General features: G+C 41.5%; 1 protein-coding gene across 2 annotated transcripts; it reads right to left on the reverse strand.

Annotated features, from left to right (window-relative positions):
- Positions 1-156: 156 nt before the first annotated feature.
- GEMIN5 (gem nuclear organelle associated protein 5) lies at positions 157-19,336 on the reverse strand. Of its 2 annotated transcripts, none has more exons than XM_075509519.1 (28): positions 19,183-19,336; positions 18,778-18,932; positions 18,070-18,251; positions 17,403-17,554; positions 17,054-17,182; positions 16,729-16,861; positions 16,087-16,246; positions 15,251-15,463; positions 14,407-14,492; positions 13,785-13,879; positions 12,993-13,129; positions 11,717-11,790; positions 11,143-11,324; positions 10,902-11,041; positions 10,264-10,435; positions 9,774-10,001; positions 9,138-9,251; positions 8,561-8,689; positions 7,878-7,973; positions 7,443-7,580; positions 6,743-6,890; positions 6,507-6,626; positions 5,442-5,652; positions 4,558-4,815; positions 3,705-3,867; positions 2,492-3,068; positions 1,957-2,053; positions 157-1,378 (listed from the first exon to the last, which is right to left on the reverse strand). In XM_075509519.1, exons 1-28 carry the CDS (start codon positions 19,334-19,336, stop codon positions 1,223-1,225), a joined length of 4,599 nt encoding a protein of 1,532 aa, XP_075365634.1. In that variant the 3' UTR covers positions 157-1,222. The 2 variants fall into 2 exon arrangements, with proteins under 2 accessions (XP_075365634.1, XP_075365633.1); XM_075509518.1 differs by having other exon boundaries at positions 17,054-17,185.

Consider the following 19,336-nt stretch of genomic DNA (forward strand, 5'->3'; position numbering starts at 1 on the left):
TATAATCCCTGGCTTTCACCTGCTCTTCAAGTTGTTCTGAGGCTTTACTGATAGATTTCCTGCTCCACGCTGAGTATCAAGTCTGCATTTTGGCTGGAAGACTCTGGAACAGCTTCTGATCTAAAAAATCCATCCCTCCTACTTTTTTTCTTAAACAATGATCTTTATTGTTCTTTACTTATAAGCTTTCTAAATTTATGACCCCCCCCATCCTACCATGAACTTTTCTGTTGCATTTAAAGACTTGCTTCTAGAAATTAATAAGATAGATAGTATGTTCACTGAGGCTTATGCAGCCGTGTTCTTTTCTTAGGAAGAGTTAGTTTTTCGAACAAGACAGGCAAAGTCTTTAGGTAAGCTGTAAGACTGGTCAAAATGGTGCATGTTCAAGACTCCAAAATCTAGGATGGTTTTGGCACTTCTAGAATAGCAGCTTTTCTAGAGAATGTGATAGTACCTCAAATTTACCATCACTGTAGCAAAAAGCAGTTTGTTCAGCCACGGATGTTGCCAAAAGTAGGGATGTTTCTTAACCTGGAGAAATCCCTTGTCTCTTGCTAGTCATGCTGGTAACAAATATAAAAGATCTTGCCCTCCCTTTTATGTTGTACAGGTGGCTTCACCACACAAAGATAAGTCATAGGACACACTTATTTTATCTACTGAGATTATTTATGATGTAGTATGTTTAACAACAAAAAAAGGCTTATTTTTAATGCATTTGCCTTTGATTGATACTGATTTCTATCCATCACATTAAATGCCAATTCATGGTGGTAGAAGACTTTATTTAAAGGAGGGAAAATAAACTCACAATGCTTTTAAGAACAACACTGGCTTAAGGGTCAGTTTGCTTACAGAAACCATTGGTTTTCCTGAGGGCAGCTGCTATTCCTCCTCTGCTGAAAAGAGTGACAGAGCTGCTCAAAACTTTCTCTTACATGTAAATAGCAAGAGCTTTCATTAGCATAACTTCCAACAAATAAAAAAAGACTATACAAAAATCCTGTATACAGTTCAAGCCCACAACCTACTGCTTTTCATTTTCTAACACAATCTCAAGTAGTACTAGTTGACTACAAGTGAGTCTGTATGTAAACCTGATTTGTTGTAGTTATATCCAAAATAACCGTGGCTTGTTTAGCCTTCACTTTGAAGAAATAACAGCCTTGGTGGTAAGCAGCTGTAGGCAGCTCAAGGGAGACAGTTTGGTCTCAAAATGTCATGTCAAGAATCTCCTGCCAGCCTTTTTGTAAATATTAGCGCTACCATGTTTCCTAAGGAGATCCAATGCCTGTTCGTGTAGTTCAGGAGGGCACTGCGATCCAATGTGAAGGAGTACAAGGCAGGACTCCAGCACATCGGGGAAGGGGAAGACCTGCAAAAAAAGGAACATGAGGTGATGTCTACTCTTTCAATTACAATTGTTCAACTACAACATATTCAGGCAGCCAGCTCTCTGGTTTGCCCCTCTTTGCACAATCACCACGATTACCTTTAGTTGTATTGTAGTCTAGAGAACAGAGGGCATGAGACAGCCTAGGAAACACTGCTTTCAAACGTGTGATGTGTAGTTTCTACAGTTCCTAATCTATAAAGGCCATTTTATACCTTCAATTTCTGATTTCACTGTTTATCAAAACTGGTTTTGCGTACATAATTCTAAGTAGCAAGGGATTACTTTTAAAATGCATGGGAGAGATTCGTACAGAATATCCCACTGAGTTCTCCCATGTAGGAGCTTTACCTAAACTTTCCAACTGCATGGAGAAAGTTATGCTTGAAAGAAAACTATCACCCTGATGCCATGTGTCAATTCTCTGTCAAAACTGCCATAGGATCACAAAGAAAGTCACTGTTCCTTACTTTCTGTGTGAAAGGGATTCTATGATGAGGCTGCCCTTACAAAAAGACTGTCTTTGTTCAGAACCACAATGCCTCTTCTGAAAAACTTACCTTTAAATTGTCTGGAAAATCTGCTAGTTTCTGCTTTGCTTTTAGAAGCTGCTTTGTTAGCTCAGGGAGTGTAATTGGTTCCTTTACTTCATCTTTACTGTCAAGAAAAGAGCAGATGTCATGAGTAACTTTTGCTTAAATGACTGCATAGCCTCCCTCCTGTACAGGGAGCACAGGAGAGAGTTGGACAAGTGTTATATGCTCTAGCTCATTCTTGCCAAAGTCCCAAATAGTTGTTCAAAGAGACCTCGTAGATCATGCTTGTCCTTTTCATTATCCTCCCCTTTTCAAGCTGCCCTGTTTATTCACCATACCAACACACCCTGTGTATCAGGAAGTTATTCAGCTGTACTAAGTTTATGCACATGGTAGTTCAGCCCCAGGGAAATGCAAGACTTTTGAGCTGTATGTTGAAGTGTCCCTGGGTGACAAGCTTGAGATTAGAGGCAAATCTGAGCTAAACGAGAAATGTGCTGCACAAACACACAAAAAAGGCAATGCTTTTCAGCCCATTCATTCATGTTCTGAAGCTTACCAATTCATCTGGTTGCTGTCAGAGCATGGTTTGTCTGATTCAGTCTCTGAATTCTGCTGCAGGTTGCTTTCCTGGGTGCTTCCATTTGTGTTTTCCTGGAGATTGTTCCTCTGCTGCTGATGCTGGTGGATCATATCTGCTAAAATCTGCTGGACCTCAGCTATATCTCTCTGTGTGTTCTGTAAAGCAGCAATCTCTTCTGAAAGAAGCACTTTGCAGCCATTCAGTTTTGACTCTCTGTCTACCAAATCGACTGAGAGTGTCCTTGAGTCACTTTCTGTCTCACATCTATGAACTTCAGTTGTATTGCAGAGGTTTTCATCCATCTCGACTGCAGTTTGATCAGGAGTTTCTTCAGAGGAGGACTGACCTGAAACATAACTCTTCTCAAGAGCTGTCTCCTCACTGGGACACAGCACAGGATCCAAAACAGCCTTTTGCAGGACAAGGGAGTCTTTGGGTGGGTTCCACCACAGGTCATACAGCAGTCCGTAAGCCACAAAGCCCTCTAAACTTCTGTAAGCATCCATGCTCTGTGAATTTGTGCTGTCCAGTTTGTGTCTCAGGTTATCACAGCCTAATAATGAAAAAAGGATTACAAATAGTTTACAGAGATTTCCAAAGAAAAAGACCAGACCTGGTAAATGAACAACTATCCTGGAGACCCAATCCAGAGATTTACTCAGATGCTGGCAGAGTGGTGCAGGAAGCAGAAAAGCAAAGGCAGACATCTTTGGCATCTTTTTAAACACAATACTCTGTTCTAGCTAGCACGAGACTGCATGTTCTCATCATTTACAGTAAACTTCCTTGGTCCCAAGCTGCACATCAAGATATTCACATGATCAAGAGCCGCAAAATAAATGCACTGCATGCTCTGAAGAGAATGAAGAGAAGAGCCACTTGGAGTGGTTTGTAACTATGAGATGAACACAGCTTTCCAATGTCCTCATCTCCCTTACAGAACAGAATTTGCTCAGTTTCCTACATCATCCACACCAGCTGACACTGCTGAGCTTTCTTCCACAGTCAGGAATTTTGATCACCCAACAGCCCTTGCACTAGCCAAATTCCACAGGTTTCCATATATAAAGGTATGTCTTGCTCCTTCCAAACATTATTATGTGTAGTAATATTAATGGAGACACAGCTGTGCTTACAAGGAAGATCCGCCTATCTGTCAGTGCTAGGAGATACACAAGAAGAGACTTACCTTTGGGAAGGATGATACTGCAAATCTCTTGCATCAGAGTGAAATTACCAGCATCATAACTGCGGGTCACAGCTCCAAGAATACGTTTCACTGCCTCATCCCAGGTAGCAGTCTGATAGCTCAGGGCTGCAAGCGTCAGGTCATGGGAGATATGGAAAAGCACCTACAGGAAGCACCAGAGAGCATGGTTAATAGTTTTACTGCAAAGTATGAATTACTGACAGCTTATGACGGTTGTGGAAGAGCCCAGAAGCACATGACTTAACTAAAAGCAATTTTAATGACAATGCAATTTACACAGTCTCCTTCATGCAGGAGATAGAGCACTTTTACCTCACTTATAACTGTAAAATCAGTAGCTGTGCTTGCATGTGTCCTACCAAACAGATGAGAAGTGGGAGCACAGCAAAGGTTAGCGACTCACTGCGGTCAGAGAGAAGAGCTGCAGGAGCACCAGTGTATGAACAGACCTCCTGAACTCCAGGATATTTTAACAACAAGCAGCCCTGCCCCTCCTAAGAGTTTGGCACAAAACCCGGAATCACTGCTGAGACTACTCAGCTACGCCAATCGCTCCCACCCAGCCAGCACATCTCAGTGATCTCAGTGGTCATCACTGACACCATATGTCAGTTCTTACCCCGTGCAGAAAAAAATGCAGAAACAAACTGGTGGCTACATAAGCTGTCCCAGCTGCCTATCATCTACTTCTCCCAGACTATAACCTCATCCTGCAGCAGGGTGCAAGACATCAGTCCCTTGGGAATGGCTGGCACACCACCACAAAGTGGCTGCATTTTAGTGCATATGCCGTAGTAAGGCTTAGTGTGCATACAGATCTAAATCCATTTACCTGCTTTGGGTGTGTGTTGCTGGTAGAAGGAGGATGTTCAATACTGCGCAGCTGCTCCTGTGCACATGTGGCTTGTTCAGTGGTGTCCATGCCCAATACATTCTGCCACACTTTTATCACCATGTCAAAAAATGAGGCCTCTCTGTTCAGCTCCCAGCTGTGATAACAGGGAGGCACAGGGCTCTTTCGGTCACAGGGATTTCTTTCACTAAGGCACTTGCAAAGCAGTTCGTTAAGGCAGAAAACAAGTCTTTGTCCCTTTAACAAGAAAAAACAAACAAACAAACAAAGCACTGAGCTGCTGCTAAAAGAAAAACAATCCCTTACTGACCACAGCAGGTGGACAAATTTAAGATCATGGCTAGCAGCAGCTTGTTGGTGATAGACTGTTTCACAACTGCAGCTACCAAAGAACAATGCTGATAGAGACTGTAAGGTCAGAAGGAAACCTCAGAACAAGCTAAGCTAGGCTTCTGCTTCTCAGTCTGCATGGAAACAAATTTCTGGATTAAGCCTCCAGCAGATGGACTTATAATTAGCTCATTTGTTCCTTCAATGTAAACAGCGACTACTTTCTTTCACTTCTTTCTTCTTATGATCAGTATTACATACTTAAAAAAAAATCCCACTTTTCTCAACTACCTCTCAGATAACTAACAAGCATAGAGCCTACATGCCTCTCCACCACGGGCCCTTTGCCTGCAAAGGCACATGCTTTTTCATAGGGTCATTGCAATATACTTCTAGAAAAACATTTTGAGGCAAAACCAGCTCAAAGGACTACCTGTGGACTATCAACATATGGGAAGTGGTGCCAAATTAATCAAGTTAATCTGGAGAGAGATTAACACTAAAGAAAGCAGAAAGGAAATGACCAGACTCACAAATAAAGTTTTATGTTGCTGAAGGACTTCCTGAGCTCCCACCCAATTCCTGGGTAACAGCAGGTCTTGGGCACATCTGAAAGACAAAGTTGCTGACAACTCCTCCTCTCCAGATATCAGCGCAAGCTCAGCAGCAGTTTTAAGGGATGTCACATCCCCCTTTTTTGCCAACACCTTAACTGCATCATAGGGTGAGGAAGCCCCCAAATAACTGAAAAGAGATAAAAGCAAATCCACTTGATTAGTACTAAAATACCATTTTTAAATTGTATTGCAACACAATAGCACAAATGTACAAATGAAGATAAACCTGTATTTTCCACATGTTCTCAGAGCTGTCACCACTTTGCCTTACCAAAGTTTACTATAGACATATGGTGCCTAATCTGATGCAAAACTACAAAGGGAGTCACACAGCCTAATAATCTGGACTGAAACCTCTGGTGGTGTGCATACCATGCACAGCTTGGATGAGAAATAGAAATAAATAGATTCAACAGACAAAGCTTATATGCAGTAATTGATCCCTACTGCATTTCTCTGGATTTCATCTGAATACTTTCACAAGCGTGAACACCCTCAAAAATGCCAGAACTGAAATCAGCATCAAGCAAAGGACACTACTCCAGCCAAAATATTTCAAGCATTATTAGTAATTTTGGTGGTCACAAATTTGAAAACACTCTAGCTGGAGGAGGACAGGATATTAGCTAAGGCCTCAAGAAATTCAAGATGAACTGTTGCACTGCACATTTCCAGTGGAAAGGTTGGAAACATCACATAGTCTTTTCGTATACATCCTAATCTTAGTCTTGCTAGACTAGTTTTCAAAGACTTCCAGTAATGTCTATGGAAAGAGATGGTTCTACTGTAGTATGGCATTTGGACCTTCTGCTCTGAAGTGCCCTCTGGAGCTTCTAGAGGAAGTCTAGTGAGATCAGGCTCAGAAAGCACCTTAGACAAATAATGACCAGACCAGTTAACAGATTTCAGCTGCTACAAAATCAAGAACCTTCTTTGTTTCAGGCATGGAACCAATTCTGTCTTCTTCCCAGTAACACTCACCATTTGGCGGCCATGGAATAATGACCATCTTTCTCTAACAGAGCTGCCCAGCTGGTGTAGAGATCCCTCAGAATTGGATCTTCTGGACGCAACCTGGCCTTAGCAATTACAATTGCTTCCCTAATGCACGTAAGAGAAACCAGATAGAAAAGTTAATTGACCGTGTACAAAAAATGAACCAAAATGTCAAATCTACCCCACTAGAAAACAAGAGCAAATCCAAAACATAAATATACCTGTAAAAATGGTTCACTTTCAGGAGCTCGACAGCCTCATACACTTTATGGATGGACAGGAGATGGGAAGCAGCCTTCACATACTGCTCCTGAAAACACAGCTGCTTCGCAAAGGCTTCGACTGTCCAAACCCAGGCCTGATATCCAACTGCAAAAGAGAAGGCAATACAACTGGAGGCAAAGTTTTAAAACTGGAAGAATTCCGGTGGGATGACATCATCAATGGTTTCTTCAATGTGTACCTCTTCTCTGCCCCACATTAGTTTCTTGTTTCTTAACTATCCTAATACAAGTCAATGAGGCAATGAAACAGGGCAAAACTAGGGCTTGAACACAACTGTAGGATTTCACTACCAGTAAAATAACTTAAAAGCATATTTAAACCAACAGCAAGCTGGAAGGACCACTGTATATTACAAAGAACCAACTTTGCACTTGGAAGGATGGGCCTGCTCCTTCAAGAAGTCCCAAAGGAAACCACTCTATTTTCTGCTATGCCAACCTAAGGGTGCTTGTGGAAACATCCAGTTCTTTGTCATAAATAGGATATGTTTTGTGTTCGATTTTTGTTATCGGGCAGTTAAAGAAGCAACTTCCTTCCAGTCTGGAACCATCACGAGTTTCCAGCCCAGAACAATCAGAATGAGGCTACCCTTGGCAGCTAATTCCGTCTGCTTATGTGTTACAAGAACAAACATACCCATGGGTGAGATTGCTACCAGCTGGTCTGTTAGCTCTCCCCTCTCAGCAGCTGCCTGGAGGACACCCTTCATATCTCCTTTCCACAACATGAGCTGCTGAAAGAGCTCTGGATGCCCATTCTCCAAGTGATGTTTTCCTGTTGGAAGCAAACACACTTCCTATCAGCATGAGTGCAATAGCATTATTTGCCATAGTAAAGTAACTTGGAAAAATGAGATTATTCAAGCTTAAGGTATTGCAGGTTTGCATCTGAAAGATGTAAAAACTATTTGGGAAAAATATGTCTTCTCTTCTTTTCACACAGACCTGCATTCTTAATCCTACACTTTAATCCACAGTAAAGAAAATTCAAGCGTTTTTCCCAATTTGTTTTCTCCTTGCATGTACCAGTTACAATGACATACTGTCAAAGTGGATTCATTATTCCACTTACCTTCCACATCAATCATCTTGTGCAGAGAAGCTCTGTCTGTGAACAGCCCCAGGTGGATGCGATCCTTGAGGTCAGGGGACACATCTTCATTATTATCTAAACCAGATAAGAAGAATGAGTATTTAGGATTTGGTACAACACTGGGAACTGGGACCTGCCAAGTCACTGTACGACTCTATTACACTCAACTGTTGGCAAATACTTATGTCTTCTACTTTCTTTCCTGTATAGCAGATTTAATGATTTGCAGATCAACACTTGGAACTTACATCTAAGATTAATTAGAAGGACCATGTTTGTGCAGAACGTTTATTCTAAATCAAACACAGCACGTTCCTTTGCACGCTCTAAGGAACAATACTGTGAGAATACAAACATCTCCCTCATGGCTTATTTTCTCCTGCCTGTATTATAGTTCTGAAGGTGAAAAACACTGCACATACGCAGACAATTCTACCCTATCTCCACAACATAGGATCCTACTCAAAACCTGTCTGGAGTGGCTACAGGGTGCTGAAACACCACAAGAGAAGCTGATAAGAGACCACAACTAGTCACACACTTTGATAAAGGTAAGGATTTTAAAAAAATAATGCCTAGTGGTAAAAGTCAAGTCCTTGGACACATGTTTCTGAATACTTTAGAGCACCTACCCTCTAAGTATTTTAGTTTTAGACTGATACCTTTGGTTTTCAGACATGCAGCCAGCTTCAAGCAGTCCTGATGCAATTCATCTTTTGATCTGTGATCCATGAATGTGCTGAAGGGTAGAATAGAACGAGGCTTCCTCTTCTTCAGAGAGGCATCAGGAGCTGAAAAATCAGACACATTTTAGTTGCTGCTGCACAGTTACAAGAGTCTCCTACAGCAGAACTCTCCAACGTATTCCAAAACCCCCTCTCCCTCACACAGGAAAATAAAAACGAGATGCTCAAGTGCCACATCTCTATTATGACAACTCCGACTTTTGAATACTGATCACTTTGCATATTTTTCTGACCATCTTGCCTGGAATGAGAAACTAGCAACTAAAAGGCAGTATCTAAGCCCACATTAAACAACTACTCAGTTGACCTGACAAGCAGAGCAAATAAAAGAAGCAGCACCTTAAAATGTTTAAGAGATTTTAAAAGCATGCTCTTCTTTCTCTGGCACTTATTTGATGTCACATTAGGAAGGGAAGCTGCAGCCAAACAGAAGCCTAGAATGAGGAACTCTGCCTTGAGGCAGGACTGTTAAAAGTCCCTGAAACATACTAACTTGGTTTCTCTTTAGGTGGATCCTTTTTCACAGGAGTGGCTTTCTGGGTCACAAAAGCCTTTGGCAAGCTGAATGAAGAATAATCATATGCAGATGATGATGTATCCTTGGACACTGTGGAGTTAAGTGATAAAAGAAGTGATAAAAAAGGAAAAACAATACATGGGAAAGCCCATAGCAGAATACCTGACATAGTCACATTCTATTATGTTAATTTCGAAATATACAGAAACCAAGCTTTGCTTTGCCATAGAACTTAATAGCTTTTTAGGGAAAGGAAATATTAAGAAAACATTACAGAACTGTCAGAAAGCTAAATAAGATAAACAGACACTTAACGAGGGTCCACGAGTGTTACAAGATTTATCACCAGAAGGTAACACTGATCAAAATGACATTGTTTCAAGCCAAACACAGTAACTTTGTTTGTTAGGCCAGAATCTTCCTATTTAAAGACAATTAGTCCCAAACTAGTTTAGAAAATAATGATAGGCATTCCAGAACTGTATTTCCTTCAAGTGGACTACTTCAATAAAACCATATTATGAGAAAATCTGCATGAAAATACTAAACTTGATGATGCTCTGAGGGCTAAACAGTTTGGGCACCATTGAACTAAGATGATTTGATTATTACCAGTCATGGAGTCTTTATCAGGCAACTCTGCCTCCTGAGCTTGTTTTTCTCCTTCATGGTCTGACACTCCGTTTTCCTCTAGCAACATTTCCTTCGTGCTCTCATCGCCATTCATGGCATCACTTAGATCCTGCTTGGCTGGACTCTTTCCTATAGGCTTTTTCTTCTTCTTGGTTTTGACTTTTGGTTGCATACTTCTTTTTTTCTCTAATTCTATACTCTTTTTGCCTGTAAAAGGTTGTGAAAGTTACCCTTATGTTATCTGTAGAGATTTTTAGTGTATCAGCTGTCTGTCTCTCAAGATCAACATTTAGTTTCCAAATAAGGATACAACTCAATTTAAACCTAGACATAGTTAATTCCTGAGGAGGTAGCAGGCAGATTTGGAATTCAGCGTAAGAACTTAGTATACCATTTCAATGTGGCAACCCTCTACTTCCCAGCTCCTACATCATCTTTGGGAAAGGATCTTCTGTTTGAATATACTTACCCTGAGGAGGCCGTGTATGCTCCTGCTTTGAGATGTGCCATTTGTGAACAGAAAAATCATCTGCTCCTGTATAAACAGCATCTGAATCCACTGGTGACCACTGGACACTCAGTAGCCGGCCCTGGTGCCCTCGGTAGTTGCAGAGTGGCTCTTCCTTCATAACATCCCATACCTTAAAAACACGAAAGAAATCCAATTACTAAGAAAGTCTCATCTTCCCCGAATACTTTGCATTTTCTCTTCAGTAATTTGCACTCATAGGAGCTTCTCTTTTAGGGCATTTGCACAAGTATTTCAAATACCAACATGCAAATGGAGAAAATTCAGGGCTTTCTTTGTTTGCATCAATACATTTGCAGCCCATCTTTCTTTTTTAAGGTTCCAAAAGTGCTAATATGAAAATGATAATGACTGGACTTACAAATTAATTTGCAAGTTGCAAAAAAATACAGATACCTGCATATCAGGTATGCAGAACCAGGAGATGATTACCATTTACCAAGGGTAAATTTGCAGTACTTCAGTAGTTTATCTCACAAAAGAAGTTCTGCTGTTTAGTCAGCTTGGTTCTAAAACACTGTAGAATGGATGATTTGAAACTAAAAGAAATACACTTCTGAGTGGCTGTGGAACAATACCTGTGCAGTGCCATCATAGCAAGCAGATACCAATCTTCCCTCGTGGTGGGGGCTCCAAGAAAGACTTGTGATTTTAGCTGTGTGCCCAGCCAGAGTTCGAAAAGGCTCTGTTATTGTCAAAGGACCTTCTGAAGTGCTCTCTGAAAGAAAAAAGAAAAGGATCAAGTATGGCCAGCAAGACAAACCAGGAGTAAACCAAAACAAGATGCCAAGACTTGGACTATAATCTGCAAACTGTTACCTACGACGCTCTTCAGGTTATGCACATAAATAGTGGCATTGATTGAGCCTGAAGCTATCAAGTAACTCAGCTCTGGCTGGCTCCCATGCTCATGATGCCAACGAATAGCGTTAATCAGTTTATGATGCTGCTGGATAGTGCAGAGCAACTTCAAGTTTGGCGCCTGAAATATTTCAATTGACCTGAAATATAAGAACAACAGTGGAAGAATTCCAGTAGTCAGTGAAAATGGGAATTTTTTTGTTATCCTGCACGAGCAGAATTACAGAACATGAAGTAAGAGTAACTAAATGAGTTTTTCTCTTCTGGATTCAACTCAAACCCTTGTTTAGTACATCAGCAAAAGTGCGTTTCAACCATGAGTGGATCCTTAAATGGATGATGATGTGGATCCTCCATGCCAAGAACAGCTAAACCAAATAACAGCAAGGAACACTGTTGTTATCACAATTCAAGTACATTGGCAGTGAAAGAACAGAGACAAACCAGGGCAACAAAAAGTACTTTTGCTTCACTACAGTGATTCTAGTCAAGATCAGCACATATACCACCTTAACCTACAAGTGAAACGTACCCATCTTCATTGCCAAGAGCCAAGAGTTTGCCATCTGGTTTCCAGCTGACCTCTGTACGTGCAGGCAGTTTGTGCTGTAGAAAGAAGACACAACTGTTGCCAAAAACTCTTAAATCTCTCTCACATACGTTCAACAGAGCAAGACTGGCAACTAGACAGAGTTGCAATTAGTCTGCAAAATGAAAGTCACAAAAGGGTCCATTGCTTTTGTAGCAGTGATATAAGCTTGAGCAATTACAAGAAACTGAATTAACTGATGCAAGAACCAGTGATTATGTTTATCAGTTCAGTGAAATGTCTCAAAGACAGTTTGTATGGATTCCAGTAGGACCGTGATGCCTGATCTCCTTATGCTCCTTGGAAAGCCCCAGACATTGCAAGCAAATTCTATCATATTTCAAAAGAAATCAAAGTTTACTTTTAATTATTTCTATTCTAATTCAGACGAAAGCTACTTACAATTTAGATGCTTATAAATGATCGTTTCATTGCCTGTGACATTAGCTTCTCAACCCCCAGTGAGTCTTCTACTCAAGGAAGAAGCCGAAACCCAGCTGATATAAATCAATATAGTTTGATTGACTTCAGTTGACTTATGCTGACTTAAAGCAACTGAAGATCTAACCCACTTCACTTATTTTGTAGTTTCAACTAAGAAATGACTGATCATACTTGAGAACATGTTATGGTCAGTTACCACAGCCACTCTGCATTAGCTGCAGTGTAAGTGGAAACACACTCCTGCAAAATCATGACTGCCTTTACTGCAAAATTTATTTAAAAAAGAAAAAGTTAATGTTTGAAACAAGAGAACTAGAGAAGTTGAGGTAGTTAACTCATGCATGCCCACCACGTGATCTAAACTATGACATTATTCAGGATATTACTTCAAGTGCTTTGAAACTGGAAAGCTCTGTATGAACTAATTATTTTAAACAGCCACACACAGCTTTAAAACCAGACTCTATACTTCAATTTAACTGTTCTGGTTAAGTAAATTATACAGTTGAAAATTAAGTAACTGATGCCAGGAACAGATGTGCCATGTTGACATTGGGGGGAAAAAAAGAAACCCTTTTTCAGAGGCAAACACATAAACTGTTTAAATAGTTTGAGTCAATAAATGTCTGGGAAGTTCATCTGTGGAGACTGTGGATTTCAATTTTTTGTTACAGATACATCATGAAGGCAAAATCAGAAACCTACAACTACATGGCCGTAGAAACTATGACATGGTTACCACGAATCCATAAAAAACCCTCAAAATCATACTCACTTTGATTGAATTAGTGTCTCGGATAACTTTGTTGATGTCATTTGCCTCTCCATTAAGCTTCCAAGGGTTGTGTTGAAAAACAATACCTTCTCCAGCACAACTGTATAAAGTTACAGACGGCTGTTCATCTTCTGCTCCTATCCAACAGAGAAAAAAAGCTAAACATACTATGTTTTTCATCAGTGTTCCCAGAAGTAATCACTCCCATTATAAATCAAAACGTTATTTTAAAAGGCTATATACATGCTTCAGTTGCCTGTGATCCGTCAGCAAGAAATTCTCACAATACAATCGTCTGAAAGGACCTCTCATTTCTACCAACAGACCTCTCCATAGAACAATCACTGCAAGCATTAAAATTCCCTTTAAAGTTTGGTCCTTAAAAAAATTCAAGTCGTGTAAAAAGAGCTAATAGAGCTGTTCTGTTTAGTTCAAATGGTAGAAACACACTTCTGGAGCCAAGGAACCTGTATTTGATCTGACGCAGTTACTGCAGGAAGCCCATGCAGAGAGTTACTGGTCTGTAATACCCTGAAGTAAGCACAGAAGTGTGGTACACCACTCTCACCTACTACCTGAAGCTACTAGAATTCAAAAACTAGAAGGGATTGTTTTGCTCCCTTGCAAAACTATTAACAGTTCCTCAAGCGGAATGCATTCTTTGCTGCTAGAAAGGATTGCTACCAAGCAAATGGGGCTCCTTTTCCTAGGAAGGGAGGGCATACCAACTTCATGGCATTTGTGTGCTCTGCATGGATGTTCTACTTTGTCACAAGGCGTTGGAAGACTCACCAGAAGACAGAGGAGGAGTTGGAGGCCCCCAGGCTAATGTGTATACAGTCTTCTTGTGGTAAGTACTGGAGATCTGAGGTGGCTTATTCTTAGCACTGGGCAGGAAGATAAGGAAGCAGAGGCAGTCAGATTTCAGCAAAGGGAAATTTAAAAAAAAAAAAAAAAAAAAAAAAAAATCAAAGTGACATATTTCCAGTGGCGAAAACAGACACCAGGTGCTTTAACATACTAAAGCCATGGCTCAACCAAGCCTTCTTTAACATCTCCTGTAGGACACTACTAAAATCATAACAAAACTGTCCTGATGACCTTCACCTGCATGTTGCTCTTCGTTCTCCGAAAATGTCTTTCTGGCTAAAGTTTTTCTTGACTGATGTCCTCCCACAGGTGATCTCTGGTCATGCAATTTTAAGTTTACCTTAAGTAAAGATTACCTTAGAAGCTACCAGACATAATGGAGAGATGAAAAGATGCACTGAAAATCCAATTGTTTGATTAGTTTTAATTTAATCCTACTTTTTTCTAACAATAAAGATATACCTCAGTAAAGACCATACCATCTATGCATGGTAACATACCAGCAGGATCTGACACTAATGAATTTGAAAAGCTACTTTCTTACCTGCTGGAGAAGGTGTCAAATATGCCAACTTTTCCATCATCTGTTCCAAAAGCCAAGCAGCCTTCCTTAGTTGGATGCCAGGATAACTGTAAGCAAAGTAGAAAGAGACCCATAATGACAGAAGCTACAGACACTTTATTTCTAAATTATAAACAAAAGGAAAACATTGAAACTGATGAGCAAGCACCATCCCTTATACCCACCCTTCCAACTACAGCCACTTGATTTGATCACTCCACAATAAGTATCAAAGGCTCTCCCCCTACCAGCTATAGGGGGATAAGATGAAAGGAACTAAAATAATTAAAATGGTATTTGACATCTACATTACAAAACAGAAATGGAGAATATGGTAGGATGGTGAGAAAACTTTTGGTGTGAACAAGAATAACTACCATGTTTTACTGCTGCCAGCAATTTTACCAAGCAGTAACCTCTGGCCAAATGCTGGTTAAACCCAAACTGAAGACATCCATGCTGGTTTTTGTATGCGTCAAACCTCCTAGCAGAGCAAAGGAAACCATGGATGAAGTAAGGAAGGATCATGAAGGAGGATACAAGTGAAGAAGTAATGTAACAGCCAGCTGGACTTCAGCTGATTTTCACTAGATGTAATGCAAGCATCTAGGGTTCCAAAAAGGTCTAAAAATTCATTGCCAGATTCTAAAATGTATTGTATACCAAAAGAATCGAGTACAAAAGGAACAACTTGGCTTTATATATTTTTGGTTGGGAAAAACCTCCTTCAGAGTAAGAGAGAAAGAAAAATATTCTTAAAAAAAAAATGAAGTGGAAAGAGGAGAAGAGACAAGGAAAAAAGAAAGGGAATCAAAAGTACACTTACTGCTGTAACCTTGGACTTTATGCTTTGCCAGAAGGTTTTAACGTCATAAATATTGTTCATGGACAAAGTATTCCACACCCGGATCATGCTGTCTCCAACACCGATGGCAAGACAGCCTGTGTCCACAGGGGAGAAGGCAAGACTATAGACAAATCCCCCAAGCGAGGGCATGGTCCAGCTACAGTCGAGAGTTGATAGGTCCCAGCACTTCACCTTAAGAATATTTAAGGAACAAGAAATGGTTAAATGTAGAGTGACTGGTATGACAAGGAAAAACAAAGCATAAGTGAGATGAAGAATCAAAGGGTCAAATTCAGGGCTTGACATAGTATGTGATCTGCACCCAGAGGATTACATGGCACAGACAGGGCTGCAATAGTTGGAAGGCTGTAATGCAATGCACAAAATGACTATATTTTAATACTATGGTTGTCTTCTGACTTCAAAATAGGAGGCGCTCTGCTGCCTGTAAAAGGCAAAAAATTAAAAAAAAAAAGCTTTAGTTTGTACAAGTAAATAATTTTAAGAAGGAAAAATAGGCCTTTTTAAAATGAAACATACAGGAAAAAGAGATGGTAAACTCCCTTTTATTAAATGCTTACCATTCAAGTCCAGAATGTCATAACCATTCACTCCACCATGGTAAGAGCTTGAGCTTATAAACTAACAAAAATATACACAACCTGTGCTCAGAACAAATTTTAAGCAATGATGTTATAAAATGCTGCAATAAAACCACTTTAAGAGCAAATATGTGGCCCTAAAAGGGGTAGCCTCACTCAGTCAAACTGTATAGGTACAGCTATTTTAATGTTAATTTTATAAATGGTTCTTACATCTCTGTCCATTGAAATGGAAAAAAGGAGCTCTTTGTCTTGATGCTTCACAGAACTCAGGTTGAACACAATACGGGAGTGATTTTGTCCTTCTGAAGATCCTAGAAGAGTCCACTTGCGTTTTCCAGATTGGGTCAAATCCCAGAGTAGCAGTTCTCCCCTACAAAATTTAAAGCATGTACGTCATTGTTCACTTCAAAAGAATAATATAGGCCATATAGAGACTATATTATATGTATACATACTGCAAGTACAAGAGTAATACAGCTAGACACACATTCACTACGCGTGCCTATACACAGATACACACGCAAACACCACCCTACAAATGATATCCATAGTTAAACACACTGAAAACTGACACGTCATTTTCTCCCAGCAGATGGGCAAAACCACAATTAGTACCATTAGCAGTCAATATTCAGTTAGATTATCAGACAAATTATGGGACAAATAGTAGTTTTCTAGAAGTCTGAACTCCCACTTTATCTCTTGGCCTGTCTTCTCTCCAGTTATACTGGGGAGGAAGGAGGAAGGAAGGAGGAAGGGAGTGTCAAGGTTTCCTACCCAGTTCTTCCTTAAGTATCAATAAATGAATCTGCAGTTACTGACGGTACCCAGATTGCTGTGTGCCCTGCTTACCCAAAACAGCTGGATACAATTTCTGTGGAACGACCAGAAGGCCAGTGAACAGTCAGCCAAATGCGCTCTTTAACAGCAGGATCAACGGCTCCACCTCTTCTCTTCGTGGGTGGCAACTTCAAAGTCATTACACCTATGGAACCAAGAAGGATCACCTACACCTAGTACATCAAAATTCTGAGAGAAAAAGAAGTCCTGTAAATCTGAAGCTTTAAGTACGCTCCCCATGCTTTAAACTATCAAGTTTGCAAATGAAGGCTGCAGTTAGAAAAGAACTCTTCCACCATCTTGTTATTGTTTATCTCACATTATTAATCTTACTTACTTCTGCCTCTAGTACAGCTCCATATTCTTATGGTTTGATCTTTGCTTCCCGAAGCCAGGTAACAACCTTTCTTCGTGGTTGTGTCCTGTGCCAGCTCCCCATTTGGAACTTCGCCTTCCTCTGAAGGAACTACTGAATACCATTGAAGTCATGTTATTATACTTTAAAATTCAAAGCTTTATAAAAATTAACTGAAAATATATTGATTTGTATCAGAACATACTTTATTGAACTTATCAGTTGCCTTTGCTTAGCTACTTACCGACTTTCTGTAAGGAATTCAGTTCTCTAGAAGGACATTTACATGAATTAAAAATAACTTCACAAACTATTAATCACTTCTACATACCTTGGAGCGTATCTTGCCAAGCAGGTAACCTTTCTTCACCAGGCACAGGGCACCAGGCCAGACAATGTATTTCGTCATCATGGCCTCTTAGCCGATGAAGTACCTCTCTCTTCCTGCTGATATCAATTATAACCACCATGCCATCCCTGTAGCTAAAAACAGAGATTTAAATTAATGAAGAGATTCTTGGATCCTTGTGGAATAATATCGGACTCAATTTCTGAGCTCTTTACCAGGATCACTATCCCTGTATTACAGAGAAGCCAAATCACAAGCAGCAATGGGACTAGCAGACTAACGGTCAATGGGAGTGCCAGCATAGCACTGGCGTACCTGCAGCTGCTTTTTCAAGAAGTGCTACCAGTATATTTGGCTCCAAGAATGACAGCAATTCATTAGTAATACAGCTTTCAGTCAAGTCTAATTAAAAAAATAACAGTTTTAAGAAACTTCAAAGATGCAAACCAAACCTGGACCCTTACGTTGTTACGGATTTCTGTGTCTTGCAGGTCTACCAAATCTAAATGTTGTTTCTAATTTGTTGTATACTAGAAGAAAAAAACAGCCACCCAAACCTCTTAAAATTAACCTTACAACTGCGCAGCAAAAATTCCTAATAAGGTTCCTGCAGAAGAAGAATGGAAAACAAAATGTAATGAATATTTACCCAATCGCCACCAGGTTTTCATGATGAGGAGAACAAGTGAGACAAAAAATTGTCCGAGGCTCTGGGAAGAACTGCTGGCTGTCACTTCTGTTGTGCCAGTAACAAACAATTATACCTTTTTCATCACCGGATACAATCAGATCTTTCACAAGAGGTGACCAGTGCAACGCTGAGATCGCATTCTGAAGAAAGGGAATTGAATAGGTTTAAAGCTGTCTTACCAGCATCTAACACAGAACAACAGGCAGAAAATAATCAGCACCAGTTGAGTTTATTGTAAAACGTTTCGGTCCTTCGGGGCTTTGGCGTGATTGATGTATTTGCCGCCGTGGTGCCCTGAGTCACAGTAACTGCTCAAAGGTAGGTTCTTAGTCTGTCCTGTGTGGAACGGTAACTTGCTGAAAAGATTTTCAGCGAGCTGGGTCAAGCGGCAATGAGTACGCACTGCGAGCACGCTTGCTTGCTGAGGCTTTGATGGTAACCGACAGCTTATTACGGTGATGTAACGACGCTGCGGACCAAGGCCAGAACAAAAAGCTGCCCAGAAGCATTCAGCGGCTGTCCTTTCCCCGGGTTTGAAATTCACCTTTGCTGAAGTAACACCACCCTGCTTTGTCTGCAAGACCTAAAAAAACCCACCCCACGCTGCGAGTTCTTTCCGTCGCACCCTCTCCGTCCCCGCAGCGACGGCTCCCGGGGCCGCCCTACCTGGTGCAGGCTGTACTCCGCCACCGGGGCCAGGGCCTCCGCGTCCCAGATTTTGATGCTCCCGTCGTCCGAGCTGCTGGCGCAGAGGCTGCTCTGCCCGGGGCAGTGGCAAAAGGCGAACCCGGAGATCCTGTCCGTGTGCCCGATGAGCTCTCCTGCACCGACACCAGGAGACCACGATGGGACCCTCCGTGAGCGCACGGCGGCTCCCTAAACCCGCCCGCCGGGGCTCCCGCTGCCTCCCCGGCCCCCGGGGCTCCCCCACCTCCCCCGTGCCCGAGCAGCGCACGGCGGCTCCCGGCGGAGGAGCGGCTCCACGGGGCCGGAGCACCCCTACAAAAGGCGGGGGTGAGGGAGGGCCACCGGCAGGCCCCGGGTGCCCGCGGGAGGGGGTCGTGGCAGTACCGTAAAAGGCGGGTGCGGCGGCGCCGACATCCAGCAGGCAGACGCGGTGCCTGGCCGCGAAGCCGAAGAGGCGGCCATCGCTGCTGGCGTCGCTGCAGCGGCTGCTGTACCAGTTGGGCGAGGCGGGCAGCACCCGCACCCCCGCCGCCGCCAT

This window comes from Mycteria americana, chromosome 8 (assembly GCF_035582795.1).
Source record: "Mycteria americana isolate JAX WOST 10 ecotype Jacksonville Zoo and Gardens chromosome 8, USCA_MyAme_1.0, whole genome shotgun sequence".
Taxonomy (NCBI): Eukaryota; Metazoa; Chordata; class Aves; order Ciconiiformes; family Ciconiidae; genus Mycteria; species Mycteria americana.